At 38.1% G+C, this 19,312-nt stretch overlaps 3 protein-coding genes across 8 annotated transcripts; all 3 read right to left on the minus strand.

The window, feature by feature from the left end:
- Window positions 1-552: 552 nt before the first annotated feature.
- Window positions 553-6,760, minus strand: kat7a (K(lysine) acetyltransferase 7a). 6 transcript variants are annotated; one of them, XM_079457010.1, is made up of 15 exons: window positions 6,379-6,601; window positions 5,730-5,865; window positions 5,302-5,475; window positions 4,840-5,064; window positions 4,632-4,714; window positions 4,466-4,552; window positions 4,222-4,320; window positions 3,985-4,074; window positions 3,328-3,519; window positions 2,763-2,852; window positions 2,516-2,656; window positions 2,342-2,435; window positions 1,897-2,043; window positions 1,698-1,804; window positions 553-1,617 (listed from the first exon to the last, which is right to left on the minus strand). In XM_079457010.1, the coding sequence occupies exons 1-15, from the start codon at window positions 6,391-6,393 to the stop codon at window positions 1,519-1,521; spliced, it is 1,779 nt and encodes a 592-aa protein (XP_079313136.1). In that variant the 5' UTR covers window positions 6,394-6,601; the 3' UTR covers window positions 553-1,518. The 6 variants fall into 6 exon arrangements, with proteins under 6 accessions (XP_079313136.1, XP_079313134.1, XP_079313138.1 ...); XM_079457008.1 differs by having other exon boundaries at window positions 560-1,617; window positions 3,964-4,065; window positions 6,379-6,760; XM_079457012.1 differs by having other exon boundaries at window positions 560-1,617; window positions 3,985-4,062.
- A 363-nt stretch (window positions 6,761-7,123) lies between these two features.
- Window positions 7,124-10,240, minus strand: g6pc1b (glucose-6-phosphatase catalytic subunit 1b; the record flags this gene model as incomplete). Its single annotated transcript, XM_079457739.1, has 5 exons — window positions 7,124-7,656; window positions 8,314-8,429; window positions 9,520-9,619; window positions 9,713-9,822; window positions 10,023-10,240. The coding sequence occupies 5 exons, from the start codon at window positions 10,238-10,240 to the stop codon at window positions 7,124-7,126; spliced, it is 1,077 nt and encodes a 358-aa protein (XP_079313865.1).
- A 2,216-nt stretch (window positions 10,241-12,456) lies between these two features.
- On the minus strand, window positions 12,457-18,971 carry aoc2 (amine oxidase copper containing 2). The gene is made up of 4 exons (XM_079456925.1): window positions 16,475-18,971; window positions 15,765-16,050; window positions 15,525-15,657; window positions 12,457-15,418 (listed from the first exon to the last, which is right to left on the minus strand). The coding sequence occupies exons 1-4, from the start codon at window positions 18,033-18,035 to the stop codon at window positions 15,137-15,139; spliced, it is 2,262 nt and encodes a 753-aa protein (XP_079313051.1). The 5' UTR covers window positions 18,036-18,971; the 3' UTR covers window positions 12,457-15,136.
- Window positions 18,972-19,312: the final 341 nt, after the last annotated feature.

Here is a 19,312-nt window from a genome sequence, read left to right on the forward strand (position 1 = left end):
CTCCGCACCCCCTTGCCCTTGCGCTTTTGTTTCTCCATCCTAAATCCACAGATTTCTGGCTCTGACCCACTGACTGAATTTGACACAAGAAACCGAGGGGGAGGGGTGGAGCCCTAACCCTAAGAGATGATTGGGCCAGCCCAGTGTCATTATGGATAATGAACCAATGGGCCGCTGTCCCTGCTGGCAAATAAAAAAAAATAATTTTATATCAACCGGCCCCCAAGAGCGTCGGCCCACCGGGCATTTGCCCGGTATGCCAGATTACCAGTCCAGCCCTGTGTGTCGGTGTTGGGAACGCAGTTTAGTGACGCGCTGCTTCCTGTGTAGGTTGCCAAATATTCATTCTGTTTATTTCTATTGTTACATTAAACGAGACGAAAGATATTGTTTGTGTATTCAACTGGAGCGTGTGCTGTTTTAAGTCAACTAATAGTAGATAAACCCATTTTCTTATTCCATAATTTATTAAATTTCCATGGTTACTTTGTCCTCCTTTAATTGTCATTGTTTGATAGGCATTGTTGTGTACAGCGTTAACTCAAGAACAGCACAGGTTTAATGGTGACCAACTGTATTTATTTATTTTTTGAAAGACACACAGAAGCAATTGCAACACATGCTTGGAATTTCATATGACAGTTAAAGCTGAAGTGAAGTGCATCATTATTGGTAAGTAACTAAATCTAATCTGTCTGCTCACGAATAACAATTGGCCACCTGATCTAAAGCTGCCACAGATAAAGGCCTTTGTAAAATGAAGGGTTGATATATCACATTTACCAGAATGTGTAGCCTATGCCTAAAATAATACTAATTAAAAGTTTTAGTCTTACTAATGATTGTATTAAAATATATTTGATTCATTTTAGTGCAATGACTTTGGTTTATGTTAACTACGGATGCAATACTATAATCTCACAGGATTAATTTGAAGCATGAGCAAAATCTCCTCTATGCCATTTGTGCTGAGCCAATGCTTTTCCTTTGAGATGTTCATAGTTCATACATTGATTGGCTAATTTTATCCTCACAAAACCATTCCCTTATGCTTTCTATTGTGAAATTCACAGAAACACTGTAATGGTCCGTTTAAATCTATAACCAACAGCTATATGTCCATTCTCTAAATTTAAGAGATGCATTTAACAGTCTGCTTTTTATCGTGACATAAAACAACAGTTAAAACAAACAATGACAATCAGCTTCAACTTATTTGTTAAACTGGTGAATAAAATGTATTTTAAGTTTCTGTATGCAGCTGTTAGTCTATGTTTCTCTGATGCAGTCTACAACGTGTCACACCATGTTTAAAAAAACAAGAGTCTCAGGGTTAAAATACAGCAACTAGAAACTAACCTACAGTCTAACCGAACTGTGTGAAAAGTGTTTTATGCAGTACAGTTTGGAATGCAACCTTGCTTACTGTAACAAAGAAAACACTTTCCTATGTTTTCAGCTATTCTAACGGTTACCAGACCTGCTAAACTACAGCAAAGAGCATGCTGACAAAGTTTCTTATGTTCCTTTAGGTGGGCTCCATTTCAATGCTGCAGGGTCAATAGTCTTGTTGCTTCCACGTTTTGCCTCTTTGGTTTTCCAATCATCAATCAGATCCTAAAGATAAGATAAAAACATGCCATGACAAAACATTGTAAAATGGTCCATATAACTAACTATGCCCCCTGCATATCTACCTGTCTTTTTAAGATCAAGTGCTTTCCTTTCCAATACTTCAGCATTTGGAGCGACTGTAAAGTGCTGACAATGTCTACGGGATTGACGGCTGTTTCTTGACTGATTTCTGATCCCAAGAGTTAAAACAAGGGAGGAAAATCACAATGAAATATTTTAAAAACATAAATGAGGCAACAAAGCATAATACTTAACAAGTACCTTTAATGGATATATCTTTGCCTTGGAAGTTGTGCAAGTAGCGTAAGAGCACTTCTTTCCAGTAGCTTCTGTAACTGATGAGGCCCAGGTCAGACAGAGGGCGCTCAGGCGAGCCAACCTTCTCTTCCACTTTAGACAGCAGGTAACCTGGAAGAACATCAGCTATTTACATAATAATGAGGTGGTGATCTTTTGAATTAAACAAGAATCCATAAATGCGCCTTAAAGCATCACCAGAAACCACATTTCACCCTCACTGCCACATTCAACATTTGGCTCAAATCTCTGTTTAAATATTTTGTAGTACTTTAAAATGATCTATTTGCAAGCCTCGACATATAGATGCATTAGACAATTTGTTTACAATTGTTTGTTTTAGTTTAAATGCAGCAAAGACAAAAAATGGATAGAAAGTATACAAATGATCTAAATCTACTGCACTCACTGAAATCAATCAGCATCTTGCCATAACCCTGCCTCATATACTGTGGCATGGTCAGGATGCAGGAGACATTGTAGTTCAGGAATGAATTCTTTTCCTAAATCCAGATATATTTTGATTATCACAAAGTCATCACTTGCAAGGTCAGTGGGTTCAAGCAAATCGCTTACAGAGTACCTTGGAGAAATATCCTACAAGGTGACAGCCGGTATTGTCAGCTTCTGCCATGACATAAAAGAGGAAAGGCTCCACATCGTAGTACAAAGTTTTGTGGTCCAGGAAGAGTTTGGCCAGCAGGCATAGGTTTTGGCAATAAATCTGTGAACGGCAAACATCAGTGTCAGTGAGGCTTAATCACTTGCTGAGTAAAGTAAAGTCAGGGCAGACGTACCCAGCTATAAAACTAAATATTTTGTAGAACTACCTTGTTTTTCTTTCCGTCCACTTCAAAAACAGATATAGCCCCCTTTCTGTAAATCTCGTCACCTGGTGGATGCTTCCACACACATTTGGCCTGCAAGTGATATTTTACACGTGCATGCAACAACAATGTATTAACATTCTGATACTCTTCTTTATTAACATGAAACATTTAAGGAGCAGTTCACCCAAAAAAATTCTGTCTTAATTTACTCACCTCAAGTTGTTCAAAATCTGTAAACATTGGAAGAATGCTTGTAACCAAACAGTTCTTGGCCACCATTGACTACCATAGTGGGAACATTTGCTTTGTTCTGTTGAACACAAAAAAAAGATATTTTGAAGAATGTAGGAAATCAATCGTTCTGGGGCACTTTTGACTACCATTGTCAATTTTCCTACTATGGTAGTCAATGGTGGCCAAGAACTGTTTGGTTACAAGCATTCTCCCAAATATCTTTCTCTGTGTTCATCAGAACAAAGAAATTTATACAGATCTCGAGGGTGAGTAAATTATGACAAAATTTTCACGTTTTGTAAACTGTCCCTTAAAGTGAACATGTAGTTACCATGTGACGCCTCAGTATGGTCTGACTCTTCATGTATTTGAGACAGAACTCGCACATGTAGAGGCGGCCAAGACGGGCGTACTCTTCAGGGTACGGTGAGTGGTACCATGTATCCAGCTCATAGCAGCCAAACGCAATGGTCTTTATCATGTTCCCTCCCTCCGTGACCTGTCCCTGGAGCCGGAGCTTTTCCTGCAAGGACCAATCAGGGTGGAGGAAACAAAGGTCTGATTGAGGAAATGGCACGTAACCTAGAAGTAAAAACCCTGAAGCTTACCACTTACAGTATGATGTGAGAATGAAGAAGCAGAAAACGCATTAAGAAATAATCGGATTTAATGTGATCATGTAGAAATAAAAGTCACCAAACATAGAAATCAAATGAAAAAAGAGCATCTAAATGTTATTTTTGGATTAAAAGTAATGTTGGCTTTGAAAAGGAACTGATATGACATGGAAGAGAGTATCATAGCAGCAATGTTAAAGCTACAATGAGACAGTCCAGGGTAGGCCATCAAATAACCCAGACAGCAGTGGTGCGAGGGGGTCAGCCCACCTGCCATCTTTACAGAGTCATGAAAAAAGAAAGGGCAGGAGAAAAAACAGGGGGAAAGTGTGATGAGCTTTCTCTCTTACAAGATCGTCCGAGGCACGTGCCTGGGCTTTTCTAAAGAGCTCCAGGTCATAGTCACTTGTTATGTTCTCCAGCAAGGGTTCCAGACTGCCTCCATCCATCTGCTTGTGATCCTCAAGAGAAGGAGAAAAAGCAATTCAGCACAGTGCCAATGAGACCTTTAATCAGGTGAAAATGATGAATAGGTTTGTAGAGTTACGTTTGAAAAGTATTGTCATATTTTTTTTGAACACAGAGCATATGAGTATTCTGGCACTCACCATGTACTTCTCTTTTTGATCTTTTAGAGGTACAGAATTTCTCTTCCTCCTCATCTCCGTCACTTTCTCCTTATACCTCAGTTGTCGCTCTGTTTGGGCCTGGGGAGAAGTTAACTCAGAGAATGTGAGTGCTGGTTGAAACTTTTATTCAGTAAGCATTCTGAAGTAAAACCTGGTAACATGTGTAGCATTATTAGGGGCACAAACATTTACAACAGTGAAGACGTGAAGCTTGATGATATACCTTCTGCCGAGCGGAATGTCGGTTCTCATCCTGCCGTTGTGACAGCGTCCTTTCCTCCACATGTTTGTCCCGAGAGCCTGCCTTCACCTGGGCAAAATATTTTTTTTTTCAGATCTTGTTTATATATTCTAAAAAATTAACCATAAAGTTGGGTAAAAAGCACTACCTTGCACTCATCTGCTGAAAGGTTATGGTACAGCGGACATCCAGATATTGAAAAATGCCTTTCGTGTTTCCCTGTTAAATGTCCTGAAAGATTAATGAAGATTGAATTTAAAATACTTTTGCATTTAAATACCTCATTAAGTCATTCTGCTTCAAGTCTACAGAAAAATTCATAAATAAATTAAAAAAAGAAACTTGATTTTTATTACCAAGTGAGTTACAACCAGGTGTGGGGCACTTCATGTTAAAGTTGTAGCTCTCATGAAAGCGCCGTCGTTTGGGCCGGTGGGCAAGGCTGGATTCTTTGAGTGAGAGCTCCTTTGCCAGGCTCTCATCATGAGACACGTTTGGGCTGGACATGTCAATGTCAGATTCAGAGGAAGGAGCGTTGCCTGTGGGAGTTCTGGGAGGGGACTCATCATGGTGTTTATTGTCTGCATGAACACAATGAAAGACAGGATTCTATAAAATGCATCAGAAGTATATTGAACATTAGCAAAATAACATCTTAATACACATATCACAAAGCATAGTAATGAGAAATACAGAAAAATGACTTTTTTTTCATAACTGGAACTCATACAGCATGTTCAACACATGACACAAACTGAGAACAAAAGAGATACTCAAATGTGATAAGGAATAAATTAACCATTACAATTTATCCATACCCCTTTCTGACATGTCCCCATGCTGCTCTGTGTCTGAGCCCGAGGAGCGACTCTGCCGCAGGGGGTATTTCTTGGGCACCGCTGTTGCCCCGTGCTGTTGACTACGGGTCACGCGACGGGTGGAAAAGTTCACATCTTCTGAAAACGGGGCAGGGTTCCCCACTGGACTGGAATCTACAAACAAGTTTTGTTTCTTTGTTTGTTTATACATTTCTTCTTTTATTATGAATTTCATCTAGATTTCAACTTTTTTAAATCTGTCCACGAGTAATCACTAAAACGTGAACTGAACTTTGGGCATAGACCAGCTGAGGCTGAGATTCTGTTTTACAGTTTTGAGAATTAATTGAAACATTCCCCACAAATCTGATATATATTATTATTGTATAACTATTAAGAAATCATACTTAAACTGAAATGTCAAGTACCTTGTGAGATGAGTCTTGTTGAGGAGCGAGTGAGACGGGTGTTCATAACAGTGTGTGCATCACTCTCTGAGCTGTCTGTATGCTCAGCAGAGAAGTCGGAGTCCTCCGTACCATCAGAGCTACTGCCAGCATTTCTCTACGTGTCCAATAAAACCAAAGCCTTGTCATAAAGACCTTGAATCACACATTTTGGCTTTACAGAAGTGTTTTTAAAAGGATGCAACTGATCAGCTGTGGCACCAGTACTAGATTTATATATATTTATTAAGATGAGATGATATACAATAAAATACAAACTATGCATTGGGATAATGAGGTTTTATATCCTAATACGTGATAACATTCGCCTGAATCAGCATGCAAAACTGAATTGTGCATAAATTGTGGTCATCACAATGGCTGCAAGACAAAAGTTATGCACTTTTCCTACACAAACAATTGAACTTAAACTTTCCCATAATAGTACTAGAGTCGCCTTTGTATAATTTAATGTCGGACTGAGATGCTCACACAACACCCAAATATAGTTTCATGCATGTCTGAGATGAGCAGGTGCTCCACGCAGCAGGTCATGAGCAAGCAGGTCTGTGATGCTGAGCACAGGCGCTACATAAACATACGCGACTGGCCTGAAAAGATGCAGTCCTACCTTCCGCCGCGGCATCTCGCACCTTTCTCGATCTTGCCTGGGGATTCGCAGGATTTAATTTCTGTCTAATTTCATCATGCAGTTACACAAAACAACCCCGAATATTTCCAGCATGCTTCATAGTGCAAGTGGACTGTACATTATCAGCGCACAATGTTTCATCACTGACAGTCACGGGTCATGACTGCGCGCTTCTGTTTACACTCTTCAGAACTTCCGGTATATTTTTTTAACGTAAAGGTCTTGTGATAAAATGACAGACGCGAGGTAGCAACGAGCCTTTTTTTTAATTAAACATATTTATGTATGTAAACACTAGCTGTTGACTGTTTACAATAGTAAGTCAAGTGAAACACATGATCAAAACATGCTGTGTTCGGGTAAAAGCAAAGTCATGTCACTAGATGGCGTTATATCCAAATGTTACAGTCAGTGGTGGAAAATGGCCGAGATTCACTTATAGACCTCTAGTTGTGGGCATTTATATTTCAAAGCACTGTTTATATATGAAATTTGCAGAGCGTTTGAAGGTTTTACCTGGATAAATGATGAACACATAAGATATATCAATACTAATTTCCATGTAATACCCCTAAATCTATTCTATTCAATTCGCAATAAAACATAAAATATTAACTTAAACTATTCTATTATTATTTCAAAATATTTACTTGGAATCTATTGAAATAATTCACAAGCAACCCAAGTTAAGAACTTATTTCAAAATACAGATCTAATTGAAAAACTATGTTGTATTTTTCTCAGCTAAATGTACTTTAATGATCTGGTATACATCGGCTAATGTGCTTATGCAATAAGGAACGAAACCTATTGTGGCCAGAGGCACTGTGGCACTCTTACAGAAAGACAGCAGGTAAAAAAGAGAATGAGTGCTAGTGGGTAATCTAAACGAGTCTAGGAAGCTCAGGAGTGGCAATGTTGCTGCAGTACACGTCAACCTATAGATGGCACAGTTCCCACAATGTTTATCCATGTAACCCTGAATAGGCAAATGGAGACTGAGTCCTAAGCCAAACAGAGCACCGATGTTGCGGAGGAGGCCTGCGAAAGGTGTAGTGTCCAGATGGACCCATTCAGACTGAATACACCACTTATGTGCCTTTATTAGGCTCCAGTGTGGATCTATTGAGACAGCATCCAACAGGATGTAAAGTCCAACGGCAACAAAAAGCAAACAGAGTATGGTTTGCATATAACCCTTCAGGCTTGCTGAGTAAATCCAGGAGACTCTGTTAAAAGCCTTGGCCACAGCAATTCCTGTGTAGGTAAAGAAAAATAAATAATTATGCCCATTATGGTACGTGAGTTAAGTGCTCAAGAGAAGACTGAGGTAGGCCTACTTCTATTTCTTTCATTACTTGCATATACCTTTTTAAAACGCTGCTGTCCTTCTGTAACCTTGAATAAATTTTTTTGTCACCCTTTATGTTTTTCACTCGGTCTTGCAAATATCTAACCAATTAAAAGTATTAAAAAGTTCTTGTCGACTTTGGCAACACAGTGATAAATCATTAAAAAGTACAATATTTAGCGAATTTGGACATCCAAGGGTTTGGACGGGGCATTGCTTAATTTTGCACTTCCCTTTCTGATTGGTTAGTTGTAAGTTGGGCCTGGAGGGGAGGGCTAAAAATGCCTTGCCATTGGACAGTGAGTATAGTCCTACCTCTTTTTTTTATTTTTATGTGGGGAAGAGTTGTTGTTGAGAAAGGGACAGGAGCTTAATGTTTTTTATTAAAGATGTGCAAATTAATGTTAAAATATAATTTAGCACACAGAATTTTTTTATAATAATCACTGCAACACTGTGTAAAAGATTTATAATTTTCCTTTTTATTTCATGGTGACTTTAAATGTAAATAGAGCCAAATAATGCAATTTAATAGGAAAAATAAAGAACCTTTTGTAACTGACCTGTAACAACTCCACCAATGACCTGGTGTGGGAAATGAGCAGCAATGAAGATTCGTGAAAGACTGACACATATCTGTACACCCCAGAACAGGGTCCAAAGAAGACCCTGCACACACCTAGTATGCAAATACAAAGAGTATTAATATTTAAGAAATAATATTTCAACAAATACACAAATCCGATTTTTAAGGATGGCATAACAAAATATAAATTTAATATGTATGTGTTTTTGCATAATTAAGTTGCTTGGCGCTCATTGTCTACGTTAAGGCACTGGTATTTTAAACTGATTCTTTAAAAGTGTTTGCACAAACATCTAATCAGATATGGTAACAAATGCATATTTGGCATGCTTTCCCAGGGGAAGGCTCCAAGTCTGGAATTTGTCCCGACCCATAGTGCGCTGCACCTTTTTAACTGGGACCAGCCGAGAGTGAGGCGATGTGGTTTCAGAGTGATGCTACAAGGATAGAGGCTATTTACACGGACGTCTTCTCATGCGGATTGATTGGATTACTTGAACATTGCTCCTCCCAGACTATATTAAATAAAGTTGATTTTTGCGAAACAGAGGAGGATTCATCAATTTGTAACTTCTTAAACTATTATGTTAATCTATAAACAAATAAACTTCACCTATTTCAATTTAACAACTTTAGTTAGGTAGTGCCTCAAATTAGTAAATTATGTCCAATTGCTTTACAAGTAACTAGAATTTATATTAAACAGACTTGAAAAATCTTGTTGCATGTATAACTTCTAGTATAAATCGAGTTTTACCAATTTCAACTTAATTTTGTCTGGTTTAAATTCAAGTGACTTGCTTTTTAAATTGAATAATCTCAATGAGATGTCTTGCCTTAATGATGGTATAATAATAATAATTGTGTCAGTAATAAAAATGTTCTCATCTTTAACACATCAAACTGAAATATACAAAAGTGGAGATAAAGCAGAGCTGCTGAGATAAATGAGCATACTGAGGTATTTCCGTTTCTCTTGGAGGCAACGTGAGTGACAGCGTCTTTCAATATCACTTATTATCACTTTTTACTACTCCCCAGATAAAGTCCACAGATTTCCTTCTTTCCTCTTTAAATATCCGTTTTATTTTGAATTAGCGATTGAAGAATATTTTCATTCTGAACTAATCCTATAAATAAAGTAAATGTGCGTAATAAATAGCATTAGAACAGATCCCCTCACCATCTTTTCATGGCATCACCGCCTTGCAAAATTGGCAGCAGTGAGGTGACCATAGCATAATAAACTCCTGCAGCTCCCATTGCATGACCAGAGGGACTTCCTGAAAAACAGACAGAACCTGATGTGAAATCTGCTTTTTATTCAGTCTCCATTCTATATAATTTCAATGAGAAACATATAGGGCATGACTGACCAGGACCCGTCTCACAGGTCATTGGGAACTGTCGGATTTGTGGTACAGTTAAGTTGCCATAGTAAACAGTTTCTTTAACCCACCAATAAGGACGCTCCCCAAACATGAGCCTGTTCAGTAATTGAATAAATAAATCAGATTAGGAATATGTTCATGCTCAGTTATTAGTGATCTTGCAACAGTCCATATGTAATTATTCAAAATAAACTGTTGTTTGCTTTATATTAATTGATTATCTATTCAAGTCCCCAAATAGGCTTATAAAAATATAATTTAATACTAGACACTTACTGAAAAAGGTAACACTTACCACTTGAGAACCAAGTTGAGCCAGTCTCCCACTACAGCGACCCATACCAGCTTCACTCCTACTGCTGTTCGCAAGTGAAACCAGATAGGAAAAAAGAACAGAAAAGTAGTGCGTAGGTCTGTTATTGTAGACACAAATGCAAACCAGCTTTGAGCATACCCATAATGCATCTGCAGGTATAAAGTACTGCTTATTTCAAAACCATATAAAACGTCCATTGCTATTTTCATTTATGTTCTCAGTCTTCGGATTGGAATGTTAGCAGAAACAAGTTCCTGATTTTCATCTTGTCATCTTATTGTCAGGTGTTGACAGCATTATGATCTGAATCCACATTCTCAGCCTGGAGATGAACTGCACAAAGCCACATCTGCTCCTTTTATCCTTCTATTAGATGACCAGTCACCGGGCACCACCTGAGCTTTGGACTTTGATGAGGGAAAATGGTCTCCAAACATTAAACAGTGGTCATTAAAGAGGTGGCCTGTATCCTGCATGTGTGTAAAGTGGCATGTTTGAGGTGCTAAATCTAGCTCTAGATTACGAGAAAGAGACTCATGAGTTTAGTGAGGTAGTGACATGATCTGTTCTGTGCATAAAAACAAAGATCCCTTTGCATCTGCAACAAACATTTGGTTTAAGACAGATTTACCAATGTCATATCGTGCTTAATTTAGGCAGTTTTGAAGAATTGCAAAGGTTGCATTAATGTTAAATTTACATCAACATCACGCAACATCAAATGTGCAATTCCATGCAAATGTCAACCTAAAGATGAACATTTGTTTTATCAAAATGTGTTCACCATATAAATCAAATGTCAATACTTGGTGGTCTGAAAACCCATGTGAAGTCTCTAAAGCATGTTAAAGGATAGTTTTCCGAAGACAGTGAAGTGAATTGTCACATCTATAACGGCATAAATGGCCACATGAAGATTAGTAACTATTTTATTTTCCATAAAAAGCCTTCTTTTTTGAGCCCTTCTCAATTCGTTGGGTAATATTGCTGGTTTGCACATTTTAATTCACAGAAATCCGAGTATGATTTCTTTTAAATGCATACATCTTTTACTTTTTTTCAAAATATGTCTGGACTCAGAAACAGACTGGAAACAGATGATTCAATATATTGGTGATAAAAACATTCTCTGGGAATTTATATTCATGTTTTGAACCGCCATCATAAGCTGTTGAACCTATGTTGTTTGGCGATCCCACTCTTATAAAAAGAAGAGTTAGTGGGATATTTTTAGAGTGTACACGCTCATGTGATATTGTTTACCTTGACCTACTCTGGTTCATTTCCAGCAACATCCTCTTGTGATAACACCTTCCTGCTCTTTAGGTCATTAGGAGGCCTGTTCGTGCGATGTCTCACGTCTTAGTAAGATGGCAAATTTTCCACTGGGTTGCCGAACTTCTGAGAGCTGCTGTTAGAGCAACTGGACCATGTGGAAAAACAAAGATGGAACATGTCTAGAACAGACTGTAAACAAGTGTTAAGAGCTCCACAATGTTTACAGCTGAAAAGGGTGCTTCAGATGTGAAAAATACTCATGGTGTTTATGGACACCAACATTCCACAATGAAAATAATTTCTCTGCCGCAAAAACCTGCTTGAATTAACAAGCTGGTCAATGCTGGATAAACTGGTGAACCGGTTTATCAAGTGAAGTTGATTCACCACAAAAACATTCCATGCTGGAGACCAGGATCTAAAACACAGCATATGGTTTCCATCTGGGATTGTCATGCATTTGAGCGGTAAAGCATTTTACATAGTATTGAGGCCTACTACAGAACTGTGTTCTTTGTAAATGTAGTTTACAGTTGTGTTCTCATGAGCCAAATCTAGCTCACATACACAGGAAAACACACAGGAAGGACAGAGAGCTTTAAAATGCAGTTCCATCTCACGCCCTCAGGTCAATACATCTCGGAATGCGATTTCCCCTTTAACAGCGGGTTATCATGAAAACAATGGTAAATTCCTGGGCAGACATATATTGTGACTCTTTTTGTTTGATTTAAAAATGCAGGCAATCTTTTAAAACCACCACAACAGATTCTCCATAATGGACTTGCTGCACAAGCGTTTGTTACAAACATCCGATGTTGTCAGAGATTTGGCTGTCAGTTTCTGGTTTAATTTCTAAAATGATTTGGTCAGATTTTACTTGTAATATTAACACTAGCTGTTGTCAAAAGAATGAGCCCTTATTCCACTGATTAGAGGAATAATCTCACATTACGGGTTTTCTCTTCCATAGAAGTCCATTATAAGGTAAAAATCAGCTCAAGTCAAAACTGAGAACATAAACCATTTTTGATATCATGCTAATAAAAAAATTACGTTGTTTATCCGGTTGTTCAGGTATGCAGGCCTATAGCCTTGAACTAATGGACTCATAAATGAGATTATTCACATTATCAGTGGTATAATTGTTTATTACAAGTACATTTTGACATAAATGTGATTATCCCCAGACATTGTTTAGGAATGTTCCTCACTTACGCTTGTTCACAAATCTATCATGCATATATATATGTTAGCACGTACATAGGTTGGCTCAAAATCAGTGAGATTGCTGAAGATTCACGTTCAAAGAGGGAGAACACCATGATGGTAAAAGTAGTGTAATGTCAGTGTAAAACAACTCCTTAGATTCTCTGAGGTTATCCAGAATTTGCAGAATTTTGTTTGTAATGCAAACACGGTCATATTTGGACAATTATCTTCATCATCATCAACCATGAAACCGAAATGATGCTAAATTATTGAAAGAAACCAGATAGGCTATTAAAGACTTTTGTCTTTTAAGGGGATTGTATTTCATTTTACTTGTTATATTTTGGCAGTTACTGCACACAAGACTGCGCACCACTCAGCCTCTGAAATCTGCCTTTGATTGGCTGCTCAACTTTGTGCCGCCCATTTGGAAATCATGATCTGTATTCCCAGTGGGAGTGCTGAGAAAGTTAAGATAGCATGCAGCTGCATGCTGAACTTGTGTAACCCTTGTAACCTATCGAAATTTAGGAGAAAGACAGAAGACACGTCTTTCTGTTCTCAGAATTCCTGCTGTACATCTTTACTATGGATCTTGAGGCACGCAGCCTGGAAAATGCAGCAGGATTTGATAAGGGAAATCTTTGTCCCGTTGAAAGATTTTTTGAGATATTAATTAATGCAGATTATTTCCTGTTGTATTTCAAGTTGTTCTTAAAAAAATGACGTGTTATCATGACTCAGCGTCAAAGTTTTTGTGTTCAAATACAGCAGATTCACAGATCTGAAAATGCTGTTACTGTGTTTATTCAGAACACCGGTCTGTCTCTTTCACCTTTTTATGAATGAGCTTTTATTGCTTTTTTGGTGAGAAATGTCGAACAAGAATTTATTACAGATACAGTATTTTCTCGTAGAGTGTTCTAAATGAAGTACAGTCTGTAAAGTGTGTGCAATGGCTGCCTCCTATCTCTCCAGAGAGGTTCAGATATGCATGGCGGAACTCTTTAAATAATGTTTATTGGAGTTTGAGGGTAAAGTATGCATCAATAATATAATCAGATAATATGGACATTACTGTGTTTAGCTCTGGTATTTACCATCTGGAATTCATTAACAGCAAAAGTCTTGACAGAATAACTATACAGCATGTATGTGTGCGTGAGGGTCTGTTTGAGACAGCGAAAAGGAGAGGCTAAATTTGTTTAATATATCTACATCATCAGTCTTCACTTGCATGCATATGCTTTGAGTAGTGTGCAAAACAACCATCAATCTTGGCAGAAGTTTAACTCCCAACTTCAGTTCACAAAATTTACAGCCCTATCTTGGGTCATGCTCTTAAGAGGTTCCTTATCTTTCCAGCAAGTTTCAGCTGTTGGCTAATAAGGAAACATAAGCTTTTGACTTTATAGAGCTAAACTACCCAGCACAGAGGAAATGCATGTAGAAAAGGGACTTGAGAGAGAAAATTAATTGGCAGAGCATGTTACTAGCAATGCCACGGTCCCAGCGAGCACACATAATATCATCAAAGGTTAAATAAAAATAAAGGAAATTAATAATAAAATGTAAATGTAAATGTAAATGTATTGTAATGGTCTGTTATAGGCTGAATAATATAGGCTTTGGATAAAAGCGTCTGCTAAATGACTAAATGTAAATGTGTAAATGAATAAATGTACACTGCATGGATGTATTTTGAATTTTAAAGTTTATCTGACGGCTGCAGCTACAAAGAAGCTTTCAAATTAAATATGGTTCTTATGATGATGTGAATAACATCAAAACACACTTAATAATCTCATATCCATGTCCCATGTCCAACCATAATGATGTTAAACCAGCTGCATACAAAGGATTTATAAGAACAATGTTTCACAACTCTGTTCTTGGAGGCATACCAACAGTACACAATGTGGATGGTGTGCCTCCACAGCTTTGGGAAACACTGTGAGGACAAGCCAAGACAGATGTTTTTCTTAGTAGATGACATGTTTGATTTAAATTGCACATTGCATCAACTAGGGTCAAAGTATAATTCTAATTAAGTATAAATCATGTTCAGTATGTTGAATATAATGACACAATTTTCATTTGAAATTATTTGATCTATGTATTCCATTATAGCATACACTTAAAGAAATATACAGCAAAGTTGTAGTCACCCTTGAAAGTTTATTGCACGGATGAACATTTTTATATAAAAAAACAAGAGTGATTTTGAGGGGTGATTTCTCTGTCTCTCGAAGAAACCTCAGAAAAAACATTTGTACAATACAATAAAAAATTACTATGTTTGTAGAAAAAGCTTTGAAAAATCACACTGCCTAACGTAAATATTTAACACATTTTATGCAAACTCTGTGGTCTAAATAGAAAAAGGGAAAAATAAATTGTGTTGACATTCAACTGGCAAATTGGTCACATCACAAAATCAATTTCCTAGAAAAAAATGCCTTTTTAAACTATGACTGTTTAACAGAAGTTTAACATTGTTTAACACAAAGTCAGCGAAGAGCACTCTATACTTATACATTTGCTGCATGTATGAACAGCATACATACAGTACATACAGTATATCACAATTTAATAGAGGATTCCTACTCAAACTTCATAACTCCTTCAAAGCCATGGTAAGTAAATGGCTCCAGTGTTGAACTGCACATCTCCTTTTCCATACAGGCAATTTTGTTGTACTCACAATCACTCTCAGAGCCTGGTGAAAAATAAATTCCATCAGGCGAGTTGATTGATGGATCTTCATCAAAGTAGTTGTGGGGTCTGAGGATGACGCCGCCACCATTGCCAACAGTAACTGTGTTGGGGATGTCCTCTGCATGTGGAATGTGAAGGAATCCAACGGTCACCCAGGCAACCAGGTCCTTGAAAAGACATGAATGAATAGTAACTCCATTGGAAAGCTATGCTGCACTCAATAACCAAAACACGTAATTTCAGAATAAAGCCGTTGGCTTTTGACTGACTTACCTCATTGCTGATGCTCTCGTTATCTTCAATATATTTGCTGAAGTCAACATATGGGGCCCACATGTAATTTTGACTATAAAGGCTGCTGCTAGTTTGCTCTTCATCTTTATGCTTGGTTATAGCAACTTTATACCTACAAAATAAAAAGAGAATTTAGAAAAACCTTAAATAATGCTACATAAGCAGCATGTCTACAAAATGCCCATGTCTCTAGATATTGTGTTTAGGTATCGGCCTTACCGAGCCCATGACATGGACCTTTCCTCAGGCTCGGACTCAGGAAGGTGATCGCCAGCAAAGCTAAACACCTGAAGCCTGTAAGAACGCTGGTGGCCCCAGCGGTTGGTGCGGTTACTGGCTATATGAAGATAACGGGGCGTTTTAGTGTTATGCTTCATTGCCGCCTCTTTCTCGGTCATGATTTGGTGCTCCACCAGTTGTGGTATTTTTGCTTTACGCGAGGGCATCCATGGCAATTCCACCTCCTTGAACACCATGTCTTTAGTCTGGAACACGTTCTTCACACCTTTAGTCAAAAGAAAATGTTACTGTTGTATCTTATGTCCTTATGTTAATTTACCACCAATACATATTATAGTATGTGATCTCAGTTGATTATGAGAGTTTTGAAAATGATGAAGCATTATTGATAATGGCTTAATAATAAGGATAAGAAAAAATTAAGGGACATTTCATAGGCAAAAATACTTTGATTATTGAACTTGACCATGAATAATCTACAGTCATATTTATAAATAAATATATGAGATGTGATCCTCACATGTATTTTACTTTTAGCTCTTCTTATTGGAGAGTTTGGCTAAAATTAAGATAAGCATCATAATTTATGCCATTGATGTGCAGATTAGAAACTGCACTTCTCGCAACAAAAGTTTACTTTTATTATCTTCATTGATATTATTGTGACTTTAACTTGTTCTGTATCTTACCCAAGATATCAAGATCGACTTTAAAGTTGATAAAATGTGTATGGATATTTCCAAGGACATTTTCTGCAACTTGGTGACCATACTCCAGACTTCCATCTATTTTATAGGAGGATGATATATAACCAGTGGCATGAACTCTTGCCTCCACGGAGCCGCTCTGATAGAAAATAAAGTCCCATATGTAATCGTAGTTTCCTATAGCAGTGATAGTGCGAAATATTAACGCACTGTTTGCCATACCGCCGTAACCATTGTGAAAAAAATCTGAAAAATGTCGCCTCAGAGGTCGGCCCATGTCATGCTCAAAAACGCAGATGGAGTTCCTGGAGCGCAGCGTGACATTTGTATCAATATAACGGTAGGTGTCTACAAATGTGCCGTGGTGAGGACAGTCAACCCCTCGCACCAGCTCGTGCGCAAAGCGACCGATTCCAATACTTGAGTCGAGAAACTTTGTGAGCATCATCCCAGGAGTGAGTGAGCCGTAGACTGACATTGCCTCCTGCACGCTCAGCTCGTAAGCGATCCTCTCTCCTTTAAAGCGAATATCAAAAACTCTCATACCGGTCAGGGAGCTCAAACCAAACGCAAACCTCCAGTTTAGATAAACCACCTCGTTGTTTCTAACGCTGAAACGTTTACCTTGAAGATAATATTGCTGTGGTCCTAAACCAGAGGGTTTATTTCTCGGTTTCAGTGATGCGAAGTTCGCGATTTCTTTGAATACAATTTTTTTCACAGTACCGGCTTCGTATTTTGTTTTGAAGTCGTCAATCGACTCAAAGTATTGTCCATTGTATAGCACCCTGTCAACTGTCCAGTCTGAAGAGTTGCTGCTTTGGTGGTGGATCAGGATTTCAAAGCCCACGGGATGGATGTACATGCCACTGAAGTCACGGAAGAAAGATATCCAGGTTTTGCGGTCACCAGACTGTACACCTCTAGGCATGCCCTCATACGGAAGCAAACCCCTCTTTCTTGGGATATAACCAAAACTTTCACGCAGTGGTTTTTCAATGTTTTTAAAAACTTCATGCATGAATGAGAAGAGATGAACATACTCGCCGATTGTTACTGGACGTGCTGGAAAAGGCAATGTTGCAGTTTTGTATTTCTCCTTGGTAACATCACGATGATGTAGGGGACCAGGTAATGGTCCCACCACGTACTCCTTCAAGTATCCTTGCGCGCCATAGAACACCACGACAGAAGCTTCCCGGGACGGCTTCGTAGCTCCGGCATCCAGGTAGCGCAGAGCATCTGCCTTCTTCGGGAGCAAAAGATCAATCAAAAAGATGAAATTCTCCGAGGGTTTTGCCGTACCCGCATGGGAAATCTGCAGGTCTTTTTGAGCCCACATGTAATCCCGCACAGACTTGTACTCCTCTGGAGATAGGTCGGCAAAAATCAGACTTTTATCGGAGTGTGTTACTTTCAATGATTCTTGAGGTTGGGACAGGCATTTTGGAAGCCTATTCGAATTTATGCATATCAAGACGATGTTGATTATAACCGAGATAAGTCCCAGAAGTATCAACAAGTATTTTAATACAGAATTCATTATGTAAGCGACCACGCCTCTGATAGTGAGGAGTCTATAGTGAGACTGTGCAATAGTTGAAGGAAAACACAGACTGCTATACTATTTAGCCACACCCACCTGGGTTGATCCCCTTAAACCCACACACGACCCCAAATCCTACAGGGTTTCATTTCTATTCATTGTATATGACGTTTTTATCATGCATGTAGTATCTATAAATGTACAGAAGGCCACCTTATGTGTAAACTTATCATTTATGTTTAAGCAATGCAGTTACATTTCTTTCAGAAATAATTTAAGTTAAATTTTTAAACAGACAAACAATTTAGCAAGAAATTTGTAATACTTATATGCACAGCATTTCTGGAAACTGTTGCACAATTCCCTCATGCTCTCATACAAATGTTTTTCCATTGTGAAGAAGCACAAACACAATCGTTCTCAAGTTTGTTTGGATCCTGCATTTGTGTTTCAGGGCCTCTTTTTGTTCTGCAGGGCTTTAACAAGGTGAGAGATGTCACATGTACAGATGTGCACCACAAGGGGCCTAGAGCAATATAAATTCTCTCAATTCCTAGCAACAGCCTGGATCATAACAAACACACTTAAATTGATGGAAAATAGGATACATGAAAAGCCTTTGTGTAGAGAAAAATACAATGTGGAAATCTGAACATCTAATCTCTGACTGACAATACGGATTCACCCAAAATACATATGATTCATATGATCAATGTGTTTAAAATTATTTTTAGAATTTTAGATTTTTAGATTGCTACTGACTAATTGTCATATGTCCGCAATAACAGTCTTTCATTGCTTCCAGAGACAACTGGAATTCAGTAATGTTCCTTGAAGAGTGGCATCACTGACCTCAACATTCCATTCTAATTATCAGCAGCAAATGGTTGTTCTTTGTGAATCTGTATGATGTTTGCCGATTAAATTATTCCCACTTGCCCACTTGGTTTTTCCCTGCCTTCAGGCTGAGATAGACTGGGACCAGACACTCTCCACGACCCCTATATAGGTTAAGTGGTATAGAGAATGGATCGATTAAATTACTTAAGAGTTTAAGGCCAGGACTTTCTCCAACAGTTGGTAATGGCAATTTGTCATGAAAACGACAAGAGCTGACAAGTCTGTTCTTCAGTTTTGAACTGCACATGTTTTGCGCCCCAATGACCAAGTGACCTTACAGTGACTTCAGTGGTTCTTGTCTGTCTGATTACATAACCATTGGTCCACATTTAAATGAACTTTTCTTATTTAAACTCTATTTGTATATATTCCTA

The sequence above is a fragment of the Barbatula barbatula genome, assembly GCF_947034865.1.
Source record: "Barbatula barbatula genome assembly, chromosome: 5".
In the NCBI taxonomy this organism is placed as follows: Eukaryota; Metazoa; Chordata; class Actinopteri; order Cypriniformes; family Nemacheilidae; genus Barbatula; species Barbatula barbatula.

Coding starts and splice junctions, on each gene's coding strand:
- kat7a (XM_079457007.1), bottom strand. Junction 4,075..4,221: donor ATCAAAAAGAGAAGTACATG/GTGAGTGCCAGA, acceptor CCTTCTCTTGAG/GATCACAAGCAGATGGATGG. Junction 2,044..2,341: donor CAAGATGCTGATTGATTTCA/GTGAGTGCAGTA, acceptor ATGTTCTTCCAG/GTTACCTGCTGTCTAAAGTG.
- aoc2 (XM_079456925.1), bottom strand. CDS start 18,035: ATGAATTCTGTATTAAAATACTTGTTGATACTTCTGGGACTTATCTCG. Junction 15,658..15,764: donor AGGTCCATGTCATGGGCTCG/GTAAGGCCGATA, acceptor TTTATTTTGTAG/GTATAAAGTTGCTATAACCA. Junction 15,419..15,524: donor ACGAGAGCATCAGCAATGAG/GTAAGTCAGTCA, acceptor TGTCTTTTCAAG/GACCTGGTTGCCTGGGTGAC.